At 34.9% G+C, this 21,357-nt stretch overlaps 1 protein-coding gene and 1 long non-coding RNA gene across 5 annotated transcripts; both read right to left on the reverse strand.

Annotated features, from left to right (window-relative positions):
* Nucleotides 1–7,906: 7,906 nt before the first annotated feature.
* On the reverse strand, nt 7,907–9,136 carry LOC109163228. 4 transcript variants are annotated; one of them, XR_002051222.1, is made up of 5 exons: nt 9,067–9,136; nt 8,815–8,946; nt 8,380–8,452; nt 8,078–8,100; nt 7,913–7,988 (listed from the first exon to the last, which is right to left on the reverse strand). It is a non-coding gene; the product is annotated as an uncharacterized LOC109163228 (long non-coding RNA). The 4 variants fall into 4 exon arrangements; XR_002051223.1 differs by having other exon boundaries at nt 8,073–8,100; XR_002051221.1 differs by lacking the exon at nt 8,078–8,100 and having other exon boundaries at nt 7,907–7,988.
* Nucleotides 9,137–12,605: 3,469 nt separating this feature from the next.
* On the reverse strand, nt 12,606–14,221 carry LOC109163227 (exocyst complex component EXO70B1-like). Its single transcript, XM_019311991.1, has one exon. It carries the CDS (start codon nt 14,162–14,164, stop codon nt 12,701–12,703), a length of 1,464 nt encoding a protein of 487 aa, XP_019167536.1. The 5' UTR covers nt 14,165–14,221; the 3' UTR covers nt 12,606–12,700.
* Nucleotides 14,222–21,357: the final 7,136 nt, after the last annotated feature.

Raw genomic sequence — 21,357 nt, forward strand, 5'->3', positions numbered from 1 at the left:
CTTCCAAACAACAACCAATCCAAAGCTCTAGCTCAGGTATGAATTTAGAAGAAATTGTTAAATCCATTGCTACTAACACTTTACAGTTTCAGCAGGAAACACAACAATTTCAACAATAAACAAGAGCTAGTATTCAAGAAACGAAGGCTAGTATTCAGAACCTGGAAAGACAGATGGGTCAACTAGCGACTACGGTAAGTCGGTTGGAATCACAGAGTTCTGGCAAACTACCCTCGCAAACGGTGGTTAATCCAAGAGAAAATGCAAGTGCAATTGTGTTGAGAAGTGGTAAGGAAATTGAAGGGCCTGCGGTTGCTACCCCATCAGTGAACCAAGAAAAAGAGGGAACTAACAACAATGAAAAATCTCAAGCTAAGTCTCCCAACCTTTCTGATTATGAACCAGTTCCCCCATTCCCTCAAGCTTTGTCAGAATCTATAAAAGGAACGAAAGATGAAGAGTTATATGAAACTTTCAAAAATTGTGAAGTGAATATTCCGCTACTTGATGCAATAAAACAAGTTCCTAGATATGCTAAGTTCTTAAAGGAGTTGTGTACAACAAAAAGGAAACAAAGGTCATCAAAGGGTGAGAAAGTGCTAATGGGCAAGAATGTTTCTGCTGTGATTCAAAGCAAGCTTCCTGAAAAATGCAAGGATCCAGGTATGTTTACTATTCCTTGTATGATAGGCGATACTAAACTTGAGAAAGCCATGTTAGACTTAGGAGCATCTATTAATGTTATGCCATATTCTGTGTATGCGTCTTTAAAACTTGGACCTTTGAATAAAACTAGTGTAATTATCCAATTGGCCGATAGGTCTACTGCATATCCTAGGGGTGTAATTGAAGATGCATTGTTGAAAGTTAATAATTTAATCTTCCCTACTGATTCTATGTGCTAGATATGGAAAATAATGATCATTCTGCACCTATTATGTTAGGAAGACCATTTTTAAAAACTGCAAAAACAAAAATTGATATTCATAGTGGCACACTTACTATGGAATTTGATGGTAATGTTGTTACGTTCAATATTTATAATGCTATGAAATACCCTAGAGGTGATTGTGTTGCTTGTTCTGTTGATATTATTGATTCATTGGTTGAAGAAGTTTTTGAATTTAATGTTGAAGATAAATTGGAAGTTGTTATTTGTGAAAACCTTGAAAATGATGAATTTGCTATGAGTGACAATTTACGAGAAGTTATTGCATCATTGAATCATTGTCCTAAATTGCGCCAACAAAGTAATGTTTCTTATATGGCTTTACCTGCTTCTAGTGAAAAATTGTTACCATCTGTTGTGCAAGCACCGATCCCCGCATTGAAACCCCTTCCTGAACACCTTAAATATGCTTTCTTAGGAGAAAATTAAACATTGTCAGTCATAATTTCAACTAAACTGTCTGCAATAGAAGAGGAAAAACTTGTCCAAGTGCTAAAAGAACACAAAACTACCATTGGGTGGACAATTGCAGACATCAAAGGGATAAGTCCATCCACTTGCATGCACCGAATCCTTCTAGATGAAAGAGCAGAACCATCTCGTCAACCACAAAGAAGGCTAAACCCGCCCATGATGGAAGTAGTCAAGGAAGAGGTCATCAAACTCCTTGGGGCTAGGATAATCTATCCAATTTCACACAGCAAATGGGTTAGCCCAACTCAAGTGGTTCCTAAGAAAACAGGGATTACGGTTGTCAAAAACCAAAATGATGAACTGGTCCCCACTCGTATTCAAAATGGGTGGCGAGTTTGTATAGATTATAGGAAGTTGAATGCTGTTACAAGAAAAGATCACTTCCCCTTACCGTTTATTGACCAAATGTTAGAAAGGTTAGCTGGTCGCTCTTATTTTTGTTTTCTTGATGGTTATTCAGGTTATTTCCAGATTGCAATTGCTCCGGAAGACCAGGAAAAAACGACTTTTACATGTCCCTTTGGCACTTTTGCATATCGACGCATGCCGTTTGGCCTCTGTAATGCCCCAGGTACCTTTCAAAGGTGTATGGTTAGTATATTTTCTGATTATGTAGGGCATATGATTGAAGTTTTCATGGATGATTTTACAGTTTATGGTGACTCTTTTGATACCTGCTTACATAACCTTTCGCTTATTTTGAAAAGATGTATAGAGAGTAATCTTGTGTTAAATTCTGAAAAATGTCATTTTATGGTTGAACAAGGTAATGTCTTAGGGCATGTTATTTCGTCTAGTGGGATTGAGGTTGATAAAGGCAAGGTTGATATTATTGAATCTCCGCCGTATCCCACTAATGTGCGGGAAGTCCGCTCTTTTCTTGGACATGCAGGTTTTTATCGAAGGTTTATCAAAAACTTCTCGAAAATAGCCTTACCTTTAAGCAAACTGTTGCAGAAAGAGACATCCTTTGAGTTTGACAAAGAGTGTAAAGGAGCATTTGACGAATTGAAAGAGTTGTTGACATCTGCGCCGATCATTCAGCCACCTAACTGGGACTACCCATTTGAGATTATGTGTGATGCAAGTGATCACGCAGTTGGGGCTGTGTTGGGCCAAAAGATCGGGAAATCTTCCCACGTTATTTATTATGCTTCTAGGACTTTAAATGATGCTCAGAAAAACTATTCTACTACAGAGAAAGAACTTTTAGCCATTGTTTTTGCTTTAGAAAAATTTAGGTCTTATTTGCTGGGCACAAAAGTTATAGTTTATTCTGACCATGCAGCTCTTCGCTACTTGATGCAAAAGCAGGAAGCCAAACCACGATTAATAAGATGGATACTCCTCTTAAGTGAGTTTGATGTGGAGATCAAAGATAAGAAGGGGTCAGAAAATCTTGTGGCCGATCATTTGAGTCGGTTGGTACACATTAAACCTGAACCTCCACTGCGAGAAGCATTCCCTGATGAACACCTATTGGCTGCAACTGTGGTTTTACCTTGGTATGCTAACATAGTCAACTTTTTGGTTGCTAACAAATTTCCTTTTGATTCCTCTAAGGCACAGAAAGATAAAATCAGGAGTAATGCCAAGTACTATGTATGGGATGAACCGTACCTTTGGAAACATTGTGCTGGCCAAGTGGTAAGGCGGTGTGTACCTGATGATGAAATTGCTTCAATCCTTACCTTTCGTCATTCTTATGCTTGTGGAGGCCACTTTGGTGCTAAGAGAACAGCAAGGAAGGTGTTGGAGTCTGGGTTTTATTGGCCAACTTTGTTTAAAGATTCATACTCATTTTGCAAGTGTTGTGATGCTTGTCAAAAGTCAGGTAATTTATCCCGAAGAAATGAAATGCCACAAACTCTGGTCCTATTTTGTGAGGTCTTTGATGTTTGGGGCATTGATTTTATGGGCCCATTTCCTGTATCTTTTGGTTTTGTCTATATTTTACTTGCGGTTGATTATGTTTCGAAGTGGGTGGAAGCTAAAGCCACTAGGCACTGCTGGAAATCTGCATTTTTTCGACCACCAAAAAATGGTCGGAAAAGGGAGATTTCTGGTCGAAAATGCAGTTTCTGACCAACTTACCGACCACTTAATGGGTTCGGAAAAAAAGCCCTCGCTGTTACCGACAACTACTCAAGGTGGTCGGAAATACCGGCTTCTTTTTAAAGACGTCGGAACTACTAGTTGTCGGATAGGGAGAGCATATTTCCTACCACTGTGTAGTCGGGTAATTGGTCGGAATTACCATCCACCGGTGGTCGGTAAGATTTACAAAGAAAAAATAAAAAGTGGTCGGTAGGATTTACTACTAACAAAAAAAATAAAATTTAAAATTCTACAAATATCAAATAAATTAAACTTGTTACAATTATACAAATTTCAGCACCACAATATTAAATTCTACAATACAATTAACAATTTATGGAAATCTAACATTAATCAATCATTTAAATCAAGGTGTAGCCATTGTTTCACCATCAAAAATACATTTGTCAAAATATTAGTTACACATGCATGCTAATAAGGTTTTGTACCAATTGTTTCAGCATCCAAGCGAGTTTGCATTGATGATAAAACTTCAAGAAGAACACAATACCAGGAAGATGATGTATTAAGTTTTAAGCCAAATTTAGATACCAAAAGGCAATAACTTGTAGGATAGGACTCAATTTTTTTCACCTAACTTCTAGGTGTCAGACCATCATATAACTTAGTCATGAAAACAAGCAAGCGAACACACAAAAAGTACTAGACTCCTACTTATCTAAAAAAGGGGCTGTCAGTTAATCATCTATTCATCTATAATTAGGGAAATAATCTAGCAGAGTGGAAATAAAGAAAATGTTCCAGTAAGCCATCCCAATTCCCAGAAATGTAAACATGCACAAAAGAAGGGGAAAAAAAATGAGAAGGGATGCTACTGTATCATTTCATCTTTACATCCATTTTTCCATATGCAAATGTGGTCAAGTTTGAAAAACTATCTAAATACTCTGTCACACTGATCATGAACCATGAACCATGAAGCATGTTTATGAACAGCCTTGCAGCCTAAGGACCAACAGTCAGCAAAGGTATGCAGTTAACCCCATAAAAGAAGCATGCAAAAGCAAAGTTAGTATGTCCAGTAGAATAATGTGTGATAATACCTTCAGCTTGCTTATAGCACGCAAACAGTCATCCTCGGACACAGTTTCACGAGCACCCTTCCTTTTCTGAGCAAGAATTTTACATAGCTCCTCCAAGCTTAACAAACCTCCATTATGAGGCCTTGTTGCCAAACAAATATCAATAATTTGTACCCGTGACTAGACAGGTAGGTAGGGCAATGTTACAGTTCATATCTCAAACAACATTGAAAACAAGAAATGAGCGATGTCACATTCATGATAAACAAAGATAATCTTTAGGTATGTAACTAACCAAGTTCATAATAGAAGTCACCAATTCATAGGAGCTCCACCCAAAAAACCCTTGTTTGAGGCAAGAGGGTCTACTCCTATTTTGGCACGCATCTCATGAAACTGTGATCTGAATGCAGGATTCTTCCGGATAAAATAAAATAAAGACGGACCTGCTCGCTGCCGTTGGCTTGAAAGTCCTCGCTGCTGCTGCCTCTTCAGCTAACAGTTCATTATTCTTAATAGCAGTAAGCCAGAAATGTAGAACTCCTTTCTTTACGGTTTTGTCATTGATCTTCTTGGTCCATAGACACTGCTTCAGCTTTCTCACCTTCAACTATACCATTCACTATTTCATATCTCTGCACGTTTTATTTTTTCACTTCATTATGAATTTGAGACAGAGAATTACAAGCCAATGGAACAACAGATGTATAACAATAATATGTAAAAGAGCCTTACAAACCTTTGTATATAGTGGTTGATAAAGCATATGATACTTGGCTTCAAGTGTTGCTCTCTCTTCAAGAAACTTAGCCTCCAATTCATCATGTTGAGTCTGCACAATTGAGCACCAAAATAAGGTACCAAAATCCACCAAGGGAGCATCAATAATCAATAAGATGTAAGAGAATGTGAAAAATCAAAACTTATGGAGATTGCAAATAAGTGCTGCCTTTCCAAGTCACCCCAAGCTTCAAGAAGTTTGATCTGAACAATCATTGATCACAAAAGGCTCAGAAAATTTTATGAAGATAGATACAGTATGCATTATTATCACACTAGTGTTAGTTACTGACTTGAGAATGAAGTACATAAGTGAGTTCCATCTCCCATCTTCTCCTTCTGCCACTGCAGCTTCTTCTGCATAACAGAATGGTGCAGCTTAACAAGACCATCCCATGCATATATTGAGTTGTTCTGCAAAAGCCCAAAGTTTCATCAGAAACTATCAAGAAAATCTTCTGAAGCAACAGAATTGAATTAAAGATTTAGACAACATATATAAATAAGACATGAAGTTAGAATAAAGGAGAACTTCAACATTAGAAATGCATTTCAGACATGGAAATGACATACTTCAGTTTCAGACCTTGATCCATAGTTCAATTTAACAATGGTAGTGTATGCATTTCAACTACTATGAAGGGACTAAATTATGGTTACCAAGGATAAACTGATAAAAAATGTAAGATAAAACAGATAGAAGTAAAGCAATAGTAGCAAACACCAAAGAGAGAGCCTTCATATGCTAATGAAATAAGACCCGAAATTTAAATTTAAAAAAAATCATTTATCCTTCAATCACTAAAGTTCCCTTGATGACGACATTAAAAACACAGGATAACTCCTACTTAAAACAATAAAAATAAATAAATAAATAGATGTCAAAATATATGCAAATGATTTGAATAAAGAGGAACCAAAATTGGAAAAGATCTTATAGTCTAGTGTTTAAATGCTTTAATGTTCCTTTTTGAGCCCTGTAAAGGTTTCAGAGATTATAAACTAACTCCCTCAATTCTTCATCATTTGGTCATTGTGAACTTCTCAGAACTGATGCTCATATCAAATGCATGATGGAACAATTATATTCCCACATGTCCCAATGAAAACCCGGCCAATTTCTCTCTCAGTTTTATGCTAGTTTCTCAATGAATCCTATAACCAGTTTGGAACTCAAGTTGAGGAGGTTTTTGCAGTGGCTAAAGCAAGTTCAGTCAGTTCATTAGAGCTCATTGAATACCTAAAACTTGTGTCCACAATATATTAAATTTAATCCTAAAATCTGAAAATAAAAAGTTGATTGAGCTTGCTATTACTATCATATTATAATATCAAATATATACCTTTTCCATGCCTAAAAATGCGAGTGATGTTGTGGTTTTTAGTATCCCAGACTCGAATCGTGCCATCATCTGATCTAGACACCAACAGAGATCCATCCATACTGAAAGCTAAGCATGTAATGCCCTTACTGTTTCAAGGACAAGGTCAAATCATTTAAAGTAAATCACGAAAAGACAGCATAGGTAAGTCAAGTATCCATTCAGATAAGACTTCCTAAGAATTTAATGAAGAAAATGAAATACAGAGTTTACCATTCATAAATTTATAGAAACCAAATGCGTGGATGTTTGAATACCTATGTTCAGTCAAAGAACCATTGGCATACTTCAGTTTCAGACCTTGATCCATAGTTCAATTTAACAATGGTAGTGTATGACATAGTAGTGAGTAAAACCAGAATCCTGTGTAATTGTATATGATCTAGAAAAGTAGTGAGTTTGGAATCATCACCTTCAGGACAATACCGCCACTTGAAGCCCCAAATGCCATGTGCCCTTCTGAGTCGACACAAATAACTCCGATAGTCACTAATGCAGTTCTAATCTAGGGCATTTTGCGAGGAAGACTGGTCACCATCTCGGCTTCCATTTGATTTGTCACACAATTGAGCTTCTATTTATAGAGCAAAACATTCAGACTCATTTGTTAAACAGCAAATCCATTTATAAAACTGGAATTACAATATAACATTATAGGCTTATAGCCTTATACAAAACAAGTTTCCACAGAATTATATTCCACTTAAGTCAAAACAACCTCAAAAATTAATGACAGCTTTATACCTGATACTGCACACGTTTTCACAGAATTGGTTGTTGCGGAAGAAACATCATTAACAGCTTTGGCTCCATCAAGCATTCCTTTATATTTTTTCCAGAGGTTTCTGGTCCTCTCTGTCAAAAGTCAGAGTCTCAACAACAGAAGGAATATGATTTTAACTTGCTCCATTTTATGTAACAACCAAGTTAGCATGTATGGAGAAAAACTTGACACTGTTCATATAGACATTACTGGAAAGGGGAATAATACCTCACCAGCTTCTGTTATTGTTTCTGGTAAAACAACACCTTTGGAGTTTGCCCATGCTCGAGCCCCTTCACCAACCAAAAACCTACAAAGGTAGGGAAGCTCCTTCAGAACACATTTAGACAACAAATGAGAAACATTCTCAGAAACTCTTGTGAATTCACAAATGACAAAGCAACACTCTATAACTGATAAACTATATTGCAAACCATCAAGAAATCTCAATTCTCGTTAAAAGCTGTAATAACACCAACTACCCCTAGAGGATTCCACACCTGTCCATGAAGAATAGACAAGGAACATCAAGTGTAGTATAGAAAAAAAAAAACATAATACCAAAATTATGGTCTGTTATCTACTTCACCTCCAACATCACATGATTAGGGCCTGTTGAAAAAAAAAAAAACACAACTAATTAAATTGAACTTCTGAAAAAACATTGCAAAGAAGCCCAAAAATCCAGAAGAAGCAACATATCAATATCCATATCATAAATTTTCTGATTGTATCTGATTCACTTCTACCTTATCTTATAAGTTAAAACCAAGTAAAGCTAATTAATCTAGAGAAGAGACAATAAGGAAAAGAAAGATATCCTCACAAATATAACTCCTAGAGCATTTACAAAGAAATCATATATAAGTAGGTGAAGAAGAGTGGACTCACGTTCTAATGGTATGACTGATCCATTTAGTTGTCAGCTCAAACCAACAGCGAAGTCACACATGTCAATAATTTCCTGATTAAATTGTTTTCAAAGTTATATCACTAATTCATTCTGGCATGAATGCTAAAAGAAAATATATAACTAATCAGTAATTAGTATCATCACTTGCATTTAAGTATTGCCAATTTAATATGTAATAGCCATTTGAAAAAATGTGATAATAAAAAAGGAAGATCCAAGATGATTATGCACTAGCACATAGGCCCAAGTAGTAAGTAATTTAGAAATGACAACCATCAATTATTCTCAGGGAAAATGGAATTAACTTGTACATTATTGTTGGCAGGAGAACAAGTCAAAGAATAGTTTCATTTCTTGCAGAAGAATAAAACTCTTTTGTTACACCACAGACTTAATTAGTAAAGTATACATACTTGAACCTCCCCAATTCTTTCGGGTAGTATTTTCCCCATTTCAAGTGAAACAAGTCGGCCAAAGTAGTAAAGTTTTGCTCTAAGTGCATCACCAATCTGCCTAACAATATCACATCTTTTTGGTGCTGGAATCTGAGACAAAATAGAAACAATCAAGACATTTAGTTTACACTAAAGGAGTCAAGAAGAGATCAAGTACAAAATTAAGATGTTTTTCACACTGTAGGCACACAATTATGTGAGTGACAATACTTTAGGCAGGTGATGCATGCCGGCTATAAGCTTGAATCTCAGGTTCTACTTCTTCCGGCGAGTATATTTTTGAGCGAAAACAGAGCGAATCCGTCCATATCTGAGCCGTCAAGTTTGATTTTAGGGATTAGGAGAAGAAATAAATAACAAAAAATTCGAAAGGAGACTTATCAGGGTGGTGGAGGCTAGCAGTGGCAGAGGCTAGCAGGGTTAGTGGCTAGTGGAGACGGAATGGCGGTGGTGTTTACTGTAGGTCGCGGCGGTTCGCAGCGTCGGCGTCAAAGGAGAGGCGGCGTCGGCGTCTTAGGAGAGGTGGCATCGGCGGAGGAGGAGAGGGCAGCGTCGGCGGAGGAGGCAGCGTCGACTGAGAGATGGATGGAGATCGAGTGAGATGAATAGTTCGAAGTAGCAGTAGTGGAGGAAATTAAATGGATGGCGGAGCTGAGCTTATATTTATTTATTTATTTATTTTCTACCACTTATGGTTGTCGGAAAAAAAGATTAATTTTAAAATTTTCAAGTTCGAAATAATTTTCCGACTACATTTTAATAGTGGTCGGTATTTACTGACCACTAAGAGAAGGTGGTCGAAAATTTAGACCATTTTTGGACTAGTGCAAGCTTTGGACGAAAAAAGGAAAAAAAATTACTTTTTGTGACCACTTTTTTGGGTGGTCGGAATGAGGTCGGAAAAATGATAATTTCCAGCAGTGAGGACTGATGACTCTAAAGCTGTTGCAGATTTTATCAAAACTAACATCTTTTTCAAATTTGGCGAATAAGTGATCAGGGTACTCACTTTTGTAATCGCACCATCGAAGCTTTGCTTAAAAAGTATCATGCCACCCATAAGGTGTCAACTGCCTACCACCCGCAGACTAACGGGCAAGCAGAGGTATCCAACCGAGAGGTAAAGTCAATCCTTGAGAAAACAGTCAACCCAAACAGGAAGGATTGGAGTTTGCGATTAGATGATGCATTGTGGGCGTATAGAACCGCATACAAAACACCTATTGGTATGTCCCCTTATCGCATTGTGTTTGGAAAAGCTTGTCACCTCCCCGTTGAGTTGGAACACAAAGCTTATTGGGCTGTCAAGAGCTTTAATATGAACATTGATGAAAGTGGCCTACACCGGAAGTTGCAACTTTCTGAGTTGGAGGAGATTCGCAATGAGGCCTACGAGAATTCAAGAATCTACAAAGAAAAGACAAAAGCATTTCATGACAAGATGCTTTTGAGAAAGGAATTTTCAATTGGACAAAAGGTCCTACTCTTCCAGTCACGTCTTCGGCTATTCCCAGGTAAGCTACGTTCTCGATGGGTTGGTCCATTTATTATCACTAATATTTTTCCTCATGGTGCGATAGAGATTCAAAGTTTACAGACTTCTAAGATATTCAAGGTGAATGGCCATCGGCTTAAACCCTACCATGAAGGGGCTCAAGTTGATTATATTGCCGACATACTTCTTGAAGATTCCAGCTACTTTGAATAATATGCACAACTAGAAGGGGGGTTTGTTCTATTCTTTTTTTTTTTTTATCGTTATTTTTCATTTAATAATCCTTTTCTGCATGTTTTTATTCAACATTAGGGACAATGTTGGTAATAAGTGTGGGGGATGAGATTTAGTTTTAGTTTTATTATTTGTTTGCTTATGTCACGATTTTTGTCAAAATTTTTCAAAATTTTCACAAATATTTTCTTAGTATTTTATGCTAAATAAGTATTATTTTGAAAAATGATCATATTTTCCTTTCTTGTATTTTCTTAGTATTTTATGCTAAATAAGTATTATTTTGAAAAATGATCATATTTTCCTTTCTTGGAATTCATGACATGATTGAATAAATAGTTTGGCAAGTTGTGATTAGTTTGTTAGCATTTCCTGTTCGATGTGTAGTGGCTAGATTAAGTAAGCAATAAACCTGTGAGATTTTGAGTCATTGACTGACACTTCGGTCTTATTTTCTTTCTATTGTGTGATTTCTTCCATAATTTTGTTTCCCTAGAACTTGCCTTGATTCTCTTTTAAAGCTAATTAGACCATGCATGATTCAAGTGTGATTAAGGCCATTATTTGATTTTGAGCTTCACTAGCCAAATAACCGGTTTTATGCAAATAACTAAAATGAGTGTTATGCAAATAATTTTGTTGACTTAACTTATCGATATCAATAAACTACATTTAAAAAAAATACCACTTAGAGTAATTTTTTTGGCAGATGATGGTTACTCGCAGATAGTAAATAGTAAATTCATCAAACATCTTTTTATAAACCGCTGATACTACTAATTAGATAAAACAACTTACTCAATTAACGATCAGCTAACAATTAATCATCAAACACCAAAATATATTTTTTAAGTATGCAAATAGTCATTTATGTGACTAATTATTGGTCAATTTTCTCTTTATTTATGCACACAAGTAATATATTCTAAAATACTAGATCACATAATTAATTGACTTCGTTGGAATTTTTTTTTTTTTTTTTAAGATGAATATCAGAATCTGTGGTCATGTAAAGAGTGGCAACTAAATTGTAAAAGTCAACCTTTGACTTATAGTTTTAGTCTATATTTTCAAGTTAATTACATTTTGGGTCGTAGATTTATAGATGACAATTTACTTTTCACTTTTTATCAGAACATCCACTTTCCTTGTGTGCATAAATAAAGAGAAAATTGACCAATAATTATTCATAGAAATGACTATTTGCATATACTTCAAAAATATATTTGAGTGTTTGATGATTAACGGTATGATTAGCTGATACCTAATTGTGTTAGTTGTTTTGACCAGTTGATAGTATTATAAATTAATTGTTTACTATCCGCGATTAATCATTTGATGCCAAAAAAAATTACTCCAAGTAGTCTACAAAGGGGTTTTCAACAATGTATAATTCAAATAAAGCAGTTATATTATGTATTATTCTTACAAAAATATGACAAAATTGTTAGATATTTACATATTACATATATATTCCGTGCAAATAATTTCTATACCTGAGTTACTACACAACAAGATAATGAGACCAATTAATACAAATCCGAAATGTAATTATTTCCTTGAACTAAAGCAATAATAACATCATAAAACATAATCGATTAAACTAAAATCATCAATTACACTATATAATATTCACTGGTATAATTTACATTATTAAATATTCACTGGTATAATTTACATTATTAAATATTCATGTAATTATTATTAATATATTATAACAAATACAGTCCCCGTGTATCACACTGGCGTAAATACTAGTAATATTGATATAAATACGATTGTTACTGACGACGTAATTTTAATACTAAATCATGTGATAGGGCTAGTAATATCGGGCATCCTCCGGTTGTATCCCAACAAAAAAAAAAAAAAAATGTTCATTTTTTAGCCCACAAATTATATTCAAAAAAAAAAAAAAAAAAAAAAAAAAAAAAAAAAACGGGGAAAGCACCCAATTTATCCATGCATGATTTCTTTACTTATGAAAATGAAAACAAAAAATTGTTTTAACAATATCATAAAAATGTACACTAATATTATATTACATATTCCTCCTTAACTCATTTACTGACTACTGTTAATTTGTATTATAAACAATTGAATTTCAACTTTTGATCAACTCAATCTCTCATAGTTTGCTATGAACTGTTTCACCTTCACTTCTTGTTTGAAAATCCAATCAGATCCAAGTACGAGGCTTAGGTTGGAGCTTCGGACCTTGGAAACGACGTAGTTTAAGTTGTTGGCTAGGAAGACGTAAGACAACGGCACGTCTCGGTAATGTCGCGCCTTGCTGTCTAGCTTGCAGAGGAGAACGAGAACGAGCCACGCGAACTTCGCGGAGACGGTTGAAGCGCCGGAATCGTCGTTCATGGACGACGGACTCGAGAAGTACGACTCCGGTAAGGGAGATTGGGACGACAGCGGCCAGTCTGCTATGATTTCGGAAACGGTGCCGCTGTAATCGGCGAGGAAAACGAGGAAGTTCATCACGTACCGAGTCAGTGGATGGATTGCGCCGCCTGGAGGTGGTTTTGTGGAATCCTTCTGTATCGCCACATCAAACTCCGACAACATTGCTCTAATGGCGTCGCCTAACTTCGACAGTGACGTTGCAGCCTGAGACTTCACCGCCGCAGTAGAATCGAAGCTGAAAATCGATTGAATTTCCGGCGAGAGTTCCGAAATCGCCTCGTAAAGGTCCAAATAGCGAAACATCTTCTCGATCGAGGTCTTCTTATATTTAGCCGCCGATTCAAGGAAATCGAACAAATTGATAGCACCGTCTTTAGAGATTTTGGCGAAACACGATTCTCTGATGTGATCGGAAGCCGAGAAGACTTCATCGCAGAGAATTCTCTCACCGAGGAAAAGAGTTCTCACCGCGATTCTGATACCGCTCTGCCAATTCAAAATCTTCCTCTCCAGTACTTCCCAGTCCATTTTTTGAATTTGAGAAGAACTGAATTTCTCAATTCCAAGATGATACAACGTCTCGTCTATAACTGATTTTCTGATTATGTTATACACCTTCGCGCATTCCTTTCCATATCCGGCTCCAATCATACAAGTCGCAATGGCTTTCAAATCCGCAACCGAAGGATCGGAGATTGAAATTCCGGCGACTTTGTCCAGAACCTCTCCACCTTCCTGCGGATATGGAGAATCGCCATCGGAATCTGAAACAGTTGACTGCGAGGACGCTCTGGAAGACCTCGCCGAGACAGTTTCTAGATCGAGAAAATATCGGTTCCCAGACAGAATAGTGTAGAACTCCTTCTGCAACCGCTTCATGGCAATCTGCATCAAAGTCTGCGCGCGAACAAGCAGCAGCTCAGAATCCGAAGAATGCGCAACGGCGAACACCATTACGCGCTGCAAGTCATCGACGCAGCCGAGGAACTGCTTCGCCTCCACCGGACTGTCCCGGAAGAGGTACGATATTCTGGCGATGGTGACGGAGGCCTGAACGTCCCATTTCCTGATCACCGGTTCGACGGTCGTGATCGTTTCTGCGAATAGCCTATCGTAAAATGTATAACGAGGCGGCGACGCCGATGATGATGATCGGTTTCTCATTTTCTCTGTCGATGTTTTCTTCTCGCAAAATCGTTTTGATGGAGAGTTGGAGAAATAAGGAGAAAATAAGAAGTAGAGTATTTATAGAAGGAGGTCACGGGACGGCTGAGAATGTCGATGGGTATTGACGCTTTATTAACGCGGTGAATTTTGTATTCTTCCGTTTGCTTCTTTACTTTGTCTTTGAAGCTTTCAAAGCTCATAGACCCAAGTATATATATATATGTCCGTTATTATTATTTTTATTATAGTATGATTATGTTGGAAGTCAAAATGAGATGAGTTGATTTAGTCCATGAGGTGTGTTGAGTGTGATTTTTATTTTTTTTTATGTTACTGGCCCTATTACATTGTAATATCTGTTCATATACCTTCTCAACCTACTGAAACACAAAGAACCAATAACGCCTCCACTGAGGCTCGAACTCGTAACCTTCCAAATGGAAGTCCAACCCGGGTACCATTAGACCACATAGTCTTGGTTTATTGATTGTTATTTGTTTACAAAAATGATTATTTTTGTCTTCACTCGTAAAAGTTACACATTTAATTTATAATTAGTGTGTTTTAAAAAAAAAAGTTATCAATAAGCGTTTGTTTTATTTAATCAATTTTAATTGTTTGACGTTGTCAAACAGCTAAAATTAGTGTTTAGTAAATAGTTTTGTTGATTTAGCTTATTGATGTCATAAGTTAAAAAATAAAATTAAAAAGTGAAAAAAGGTCAAATAGACCCTCAAACTTTAGGTTAAAAAGTCAATTAGGCCCCTAAATTTTTTTAAAGACACCCATCAAGAATTCATTTAAGTGCAATGAAGCCCAAAAACAAATTAATTACCTGCTATCACAGGTCATTAGGGTTCAGACCACCTTCCGGCAAATTTTCTGGCAAAAAAAAAGGTGACCGACGAAATTTTCGACAAAAGAAGTGACTGGCGAAATTTTCAGCAAATCTGGGTCGGTTGTTGGTCACCTTTTTTTTTTGTCGAAAAATTTGCCGGAAGGTGGCCTGAACCCTAATGACCTGTGATAGCAGGTCATTAACTTTTTTTTGGGCTTCATTGCACCTAAATGAATTGTTGATGGGTGTAATTGAACCTTTAAAAAATTTAGGGGCCTAATTGACTTTTAAGCTAAAGTTCGAGGGCCTATTTGACCATTTTCCCTTTAAAAAAAAAAAAACTACTTGGATAAATTTTTTTTTTTGGCATGAAATGGTTACTCGCAAATAGTAAACAGTTAATTTATCAAACATCTTCTTACAAACCGCTAATACTACCAACTTGTCAAAACAACTAACACAATCAAGTATCAGCTAACCGTTAATCATCAAACACTCTAATATATTTTTGAAGTATGCAAATAGTCAATTCTATGAATAATTATTGATCAATTTTCTCTTTATTTATGCACACAAGTAATATCTTTTAAAATACTAGGTCACATAATTAGTTGATCGGATAATTGTTTAGCACATATTTTAGCCACTTCGGCCTTTAATTATTCAGCACCTATGTACTCGGACAATGGTCCGCCAGACTCTATTTCAGCATATTTCCAATAAATGCCGCCCAGGCTCTTTTCAAAAAAATTAGTTGATTTTGTGGGAATATTACAAAAAAAAAAAAAAAAAAGATGAAGATCAGAATCTGTGGTCATGTTGAAGAGTTGCAACTAATAGCAAAAGTCAACCTTTGACTTATAGTTTTGGTCAAAGGATGTAGACTGATTCTGTTGTCAAATACTCTGTATTTATTACAAAAAGTATACTTCTCAGTGGTGTATTTATGAGAATGGAAAATGATGTAAAAGTATTTGTCGACACATTAATTGGTCTGTTCTTCTATCAAAATTCACGTTAATTCGATAAATTCTAACGCAATATTGTAATTATAAATTATAATGCTTTTTATTTTACTTATGCATAAGAATGCTTATAATTTTCTTTTTAAAGAATATCAATATGTTCATTTCAATAACATCCAAACTTTTTTCTTAAGTGATCATTTGATACTTTTTTCATCAATTAATTATTTTAAAGAAAAATAATTATATGGAATGTATTATTTCGTTAAATGGTCAAATTCATATTTTCTTTTCAATTAAATTTTCAAAAAATGTATTTACCGAAAAAAAAAAGAATTGAATCAACCCTAGCTTATATTTATTTTTTATAATTTCAAAGAATTACATTTATTATTGATTTTCAAACTTTCTCAAATCAAAATTTACATTAAATATACTAACTTTTTCATATTTTAAATTATTAAAAAATAGAATTTTCCTAATTACCAAATGGATTATAAGTATATTACAAAATACAATGCATTTGTTGTATATGCGGAGTATTTATTCACTTTTGGTGTATTATTATTTTGTTTAAGTAAATTTATTTCATTCTTCCAAAAGGAAGAACCCCAACCCTAAAGGCCCGACAAAGCATTTGGGAGGATGTAAATCATGGTGACTCAACTGAACATGAACCATAGAGGCTACTGGTGAGACTCATGACTCAACTGAACATGAACCATAGAGGCTACTAGTGAGACTCGATCCCTGGTCATTCTTCCAAAGTTTCACCTCTATGACCAATTGAGCTACCCATGTGGGCAATAAATTTATTTCATGTTTTTGTGCAAAAGTGATCACAAAGTGCAGTGGATTATTGCGTTTGACTTTGGGTCAAAAGGTTATGGGTTCGACTTTTATTGTTGTTGGTTTCTTGTTGCAGCTGGATACTATGCCATGAGGCTCAATTGAGCGAGCGGCTAGACTATATTCGGTGAGCTCAACTAAGGGACTGATTATGATTAGACCATTTATAACAAACTCAATCCAGTGGGCAACCATACCTCAATCAAGGAGGCGGCTACACCCTATGTGACGAGTTTCTCTAAAAGGATAGTGAACTCTATGCAACTAGCTTGCCCAAGACGGTGTTGACAAAAGGGTAACCATGCAACGAGTTTAACTAAGTGACAATTGTTTTTGAAATGACGAAGAAAATTACATATAGACCAATGCAACGAGTTCAACTACATTTAAAACTCCAAAAGCAGTAACAATTATTTTTTGAATGGCGAAGAAAATTATATATAGACCCAAACAGTGATCCAATATTATACTTAAAGCTGACTCACTTCAAGCAACAAGGTAAGATAAATGTACAATAGAGTGTGAATTCAATGCTAGTCAAATTACAAAAGCAATGATAATTGTTTTTTGAATGACGTGAAAAATTGCATATAGACCAAATAGTGAACTAGTGGATAGAATATTATACTTAGAACATCCACATTAGTTGGAGAGATTTGGGAGATAATGTAAGAGTGATTAGGAAAGAGAATGTGGGAGGGGAGAGAAAAAAAAAAAAGAAAAAAAAAAGAATAAAAATCTGTCGCGCCTAACGCGCTACACGGGCGCGTGCATTGCACGCGCCCGTGTAGACAATGGCTGTGCACAAACGCGCACAGCCAGTGTTTTTTTTTTTTTTTTTTTTTTTTTTTCTGACATTAACCCTTAACTTGCAGGACAAATATCTCCCCAAATAACCCCACCTCACATTTGTTATTATCCCCACCCAAGATAGTTCATCTGACATTATCTCCCTAATATCCACTGATGTGGATGCTCTTAGGGCATCCCCATAGGGAGATTTTGCACATATTTTAAGAAAAAATTGATTTGTTGGAGGAGAGAGGAGAGAGGAGAGAGGAAAGAGAGGGTTGGGGTTGTTAGGGCATCCCAATAGCACATCTTAGAGGATTTTGGAATAGTGAAAAACTAGGAGCAAGATTTTGAGCTAATGGAAGGTCTAAATTTTAAGGAGTTCTTTCTCCTGCAAAACATGAGATTTTGCAGGAGAAAAGAAGAAAACAGTTCAGCGCAATTCACGGACCAGTGAGACAATCTGTTTGAGCGCTCAATTGAAGCTCTGTTTTTTTTTTTAAGCATGTGAATTTTTTTATTTTTGTTTTTTGTTTTTAAGCTGGCCAACGGCCAGCTATTTCTTATTTGGTTTTTTTTTTTTTTTTTGTTACTTATTTTTATTATTTTTTAAGCTTTTGTCTGTTGGATATTGTTATTAAATTTTTACGTAGTAAAAATATTATCAATTCTAAAAATTTATAATTGTAAATTTATTTTAATTTGGATATGTGTAATTTAAATATAATAAAAATAATAATTGTAATTATAATTTTTATAATGATGATAAACAAAGAAATAATTAAATATAGTAGTAAAATAGTGGGTCCACAAAAAGTTGTGAAAAACTTAAAACTAATGAGAAGAATAGATTTTGTGATTGAGTGAGATAGTGGATGATGAGGTGGACGTTGTGGCCCACAAAAATCTGGGGTAAAATCCCCAACTATTGAGATGCCTAAGAATTGCAATTCATATTCTCCTCCATATAAATTGGAATTCAATAGGGAGAGAAAATGGAAAAGAAAGAGAAATTATTAACATTATTACTCCGTATTATATAAGGACATTTTAATTTTTATTTTATTTAAGAAAAGTGGCCATTTCCACATATAAATGATTTTCTTTTAAAAAATAATCATACTTACTTGTTGAGTAGTTTATTTAATGACAAAATATTTTATGAGTAGTTTATTTAATGACAAATATTTTATGTAGGGGTGAAGAAACGGTAGATCAGTTTTGATCGGTTCAGGTCGGTTAAAACCGACCTAAAACAAAATAAGTCAATCCAAATTCAAAATACAAAATACAATACTGTCAAAATAAATAAAAATATTAAATGTCAAATGATACTAGTACACTCCCAGTGCCAATGCGGCAATGCCCAAAGACCATTACTTGTTTAATACAAACAGAAAGTCCTTCAAATCATTAATACACACTGCCAATCACAAATTTACCTCGCTAGCTGACTAGAGGTTTGGAGTAGTGGACTGACTCGGCCGACTGGGCATAGAGACGTCACCGGCGTCTAGCAATTCAACAAAAGACGAGAACGGACTACGAAGAATGTGAACGACTGAATGTCCTATGTCAGAAGGGTGAAGTCGATTAGGGATTTTAGGATTAGGTTATGACAAATTATGATGTGGATCCGTATGCACCATGCATAGTGCATACGGATGCAAAAACGACGTCTTTTTGCATCAAAACGCGCGTCCTACTTAAAAAAAATCAGTTTCAATTCCCAGCAACAACATTACGTTGTTCATTTTTTAGTTCATTCATTCTGAATTTTTAGTTATGAAATTATGAATGTGTAGGTATACAATTCTGGATTTATAGTTATGAAATTATGAATGTGTAGGTATACAATTCTGGATTTATAGTTATGAAATTATGGATGTGTAATTATGCATGGTGTAGTTATGCAATTCTGGATTTTATAGTTATGCAATTCTGGATGTATAGTTATGCAATTATGGATGTATAATTATGAAGTTATGGATGTGTAGTTATGCAATTCTGAATTTATAGTTATGAAATTATGGATGTGTAGTTATGTAATTTTGGATGTATAGTTATGAATTTATGGATGTGTAGTTATGCAATTCTGATTTTTTTTTTTTTTTTTTTTAAGTTAGACGTCAAAATGACGTCGTTTTTGCACCCGTATGCACCATGCACGGTGCATACGGATGCACAACATAACGATGGATGACTTATGGGGTGGGCTACAGGGATATCAGCTATGGACTGAATGGGCTGACGCTTAAATGCTTAATGTCTATAAATCTATATAGTACAATTTATTTAGATATATAATATAATATATACTAGTCTTTTCTATGTTGTTATGTGCAATGGCGCAAAAACATATGCCCAATATTTATATTTTTAAAAATAACTAACAAATTTTTACTAATTAAAATTTAAGTGAAATAAAATTTATTTATTATATTAATCTAAAATATAATGAATATATAATGTCTTACAAATATTGTTATCATTACAGAATATAAGAAAAGATATGGTGGATGCATGTGCATGGTAAAAATAATGGAAAAGATAGCGGAAGTTATAACGGTAATGGTACTTTTGTCTAAAAAAAATTGTATAGTACAACTCTAAAAGCACAATGTACAAAATGGTTAGCATTTAAAACATGGACATAAATGAGGGATATAATTTTGATTGAGACTTATTATGATTTTAGATTAGATAAATATTATATATAGATTATCGGTCACCAACCGATAACTGACCCCCAATAATTGTATAATAATTGAAAAATAAAAAAATTGACAGTATTTTTAAAGTAATAATCGTGACCGACCAATAACTGATTTTTTCTATCGGTTAACGGTTATCGGACGATTAACCGATATTTTACTCACCACTAATTTTATGAGCAAATTTTACTGTGGACAATGGTTCAAAATGGTATCGTTTCTTTTAATGAAAAGAAATGGTACCCGTTATGCGTAATTAGTTCTGCTTGTATAACATATTTAGTTTCATTTTATATACATTGTAGTTTCATTTCAGCATACCTATTGTTTCATTTTGTTTCAACCACAGTTTCATTCGACATTATACATACAATAGTATTATTATAGTGAGACATGTTATTGAATTTCATTTTATACACATTGTAGTGATATTGCAACACACCTAAATTATAATTCTAATTCAACTACGATTTCATTAGACAATATACACTCAAATATATGAAACTATTATTTAGTTTCATTTTATATACACTGTAGTTTCATTACAACACAACTATAGTATCATTTCGATATGACTACAGTTTTATTTGACAATATACACTCAATATGTGAGACATGTTATTCAGTTTCTTTGTATACATAATGTAGTTTCATTTCAGCAAAATTAAAGTATCATTTCTATTTGACAGTATATATTAGGGCTGGGCATTTCAATTCGAGTTACTCAAACCAAACCGGACCAGTTCCGTTCAGTTCAATCTCAAACTGAAGTACCGATCGATACTCGACTTGAGGAAATCGATCGGTTTTTTGGGTCGGGTCTTTGAAAAAACGATGGTTTTCCTTATATATATATATATATATATATATATATATATATATATATATATATATATATATATATATATATATACATACATGGATGCACTCAGGTGCGAATAAGTGCCCAGGAAGGAATATGCGAACGAATCAGCACGCGACACATATCCTGATCTAATAGCTTAAAAAAACGCAGTGGTATTTTCGTAAATA

The sequence above is a fragment of the Ipomoea nil genome, unplaced genomic scaffold, assembly GCF_001879475.1.
Source record: "Ipomoea nil cultivar Tokyo-kokei standard unplaced genomic scaffold, Asagao_1.1 scaffold3016, whole genome shotgun sequence".
Classification (NCBI taxonomy): Eukaryota; Viridiplantae; Streptophyta; class Magnoliopsida; order Solanales; family Convolvulaceae; genus Ipomoea; species Ipomoea nil.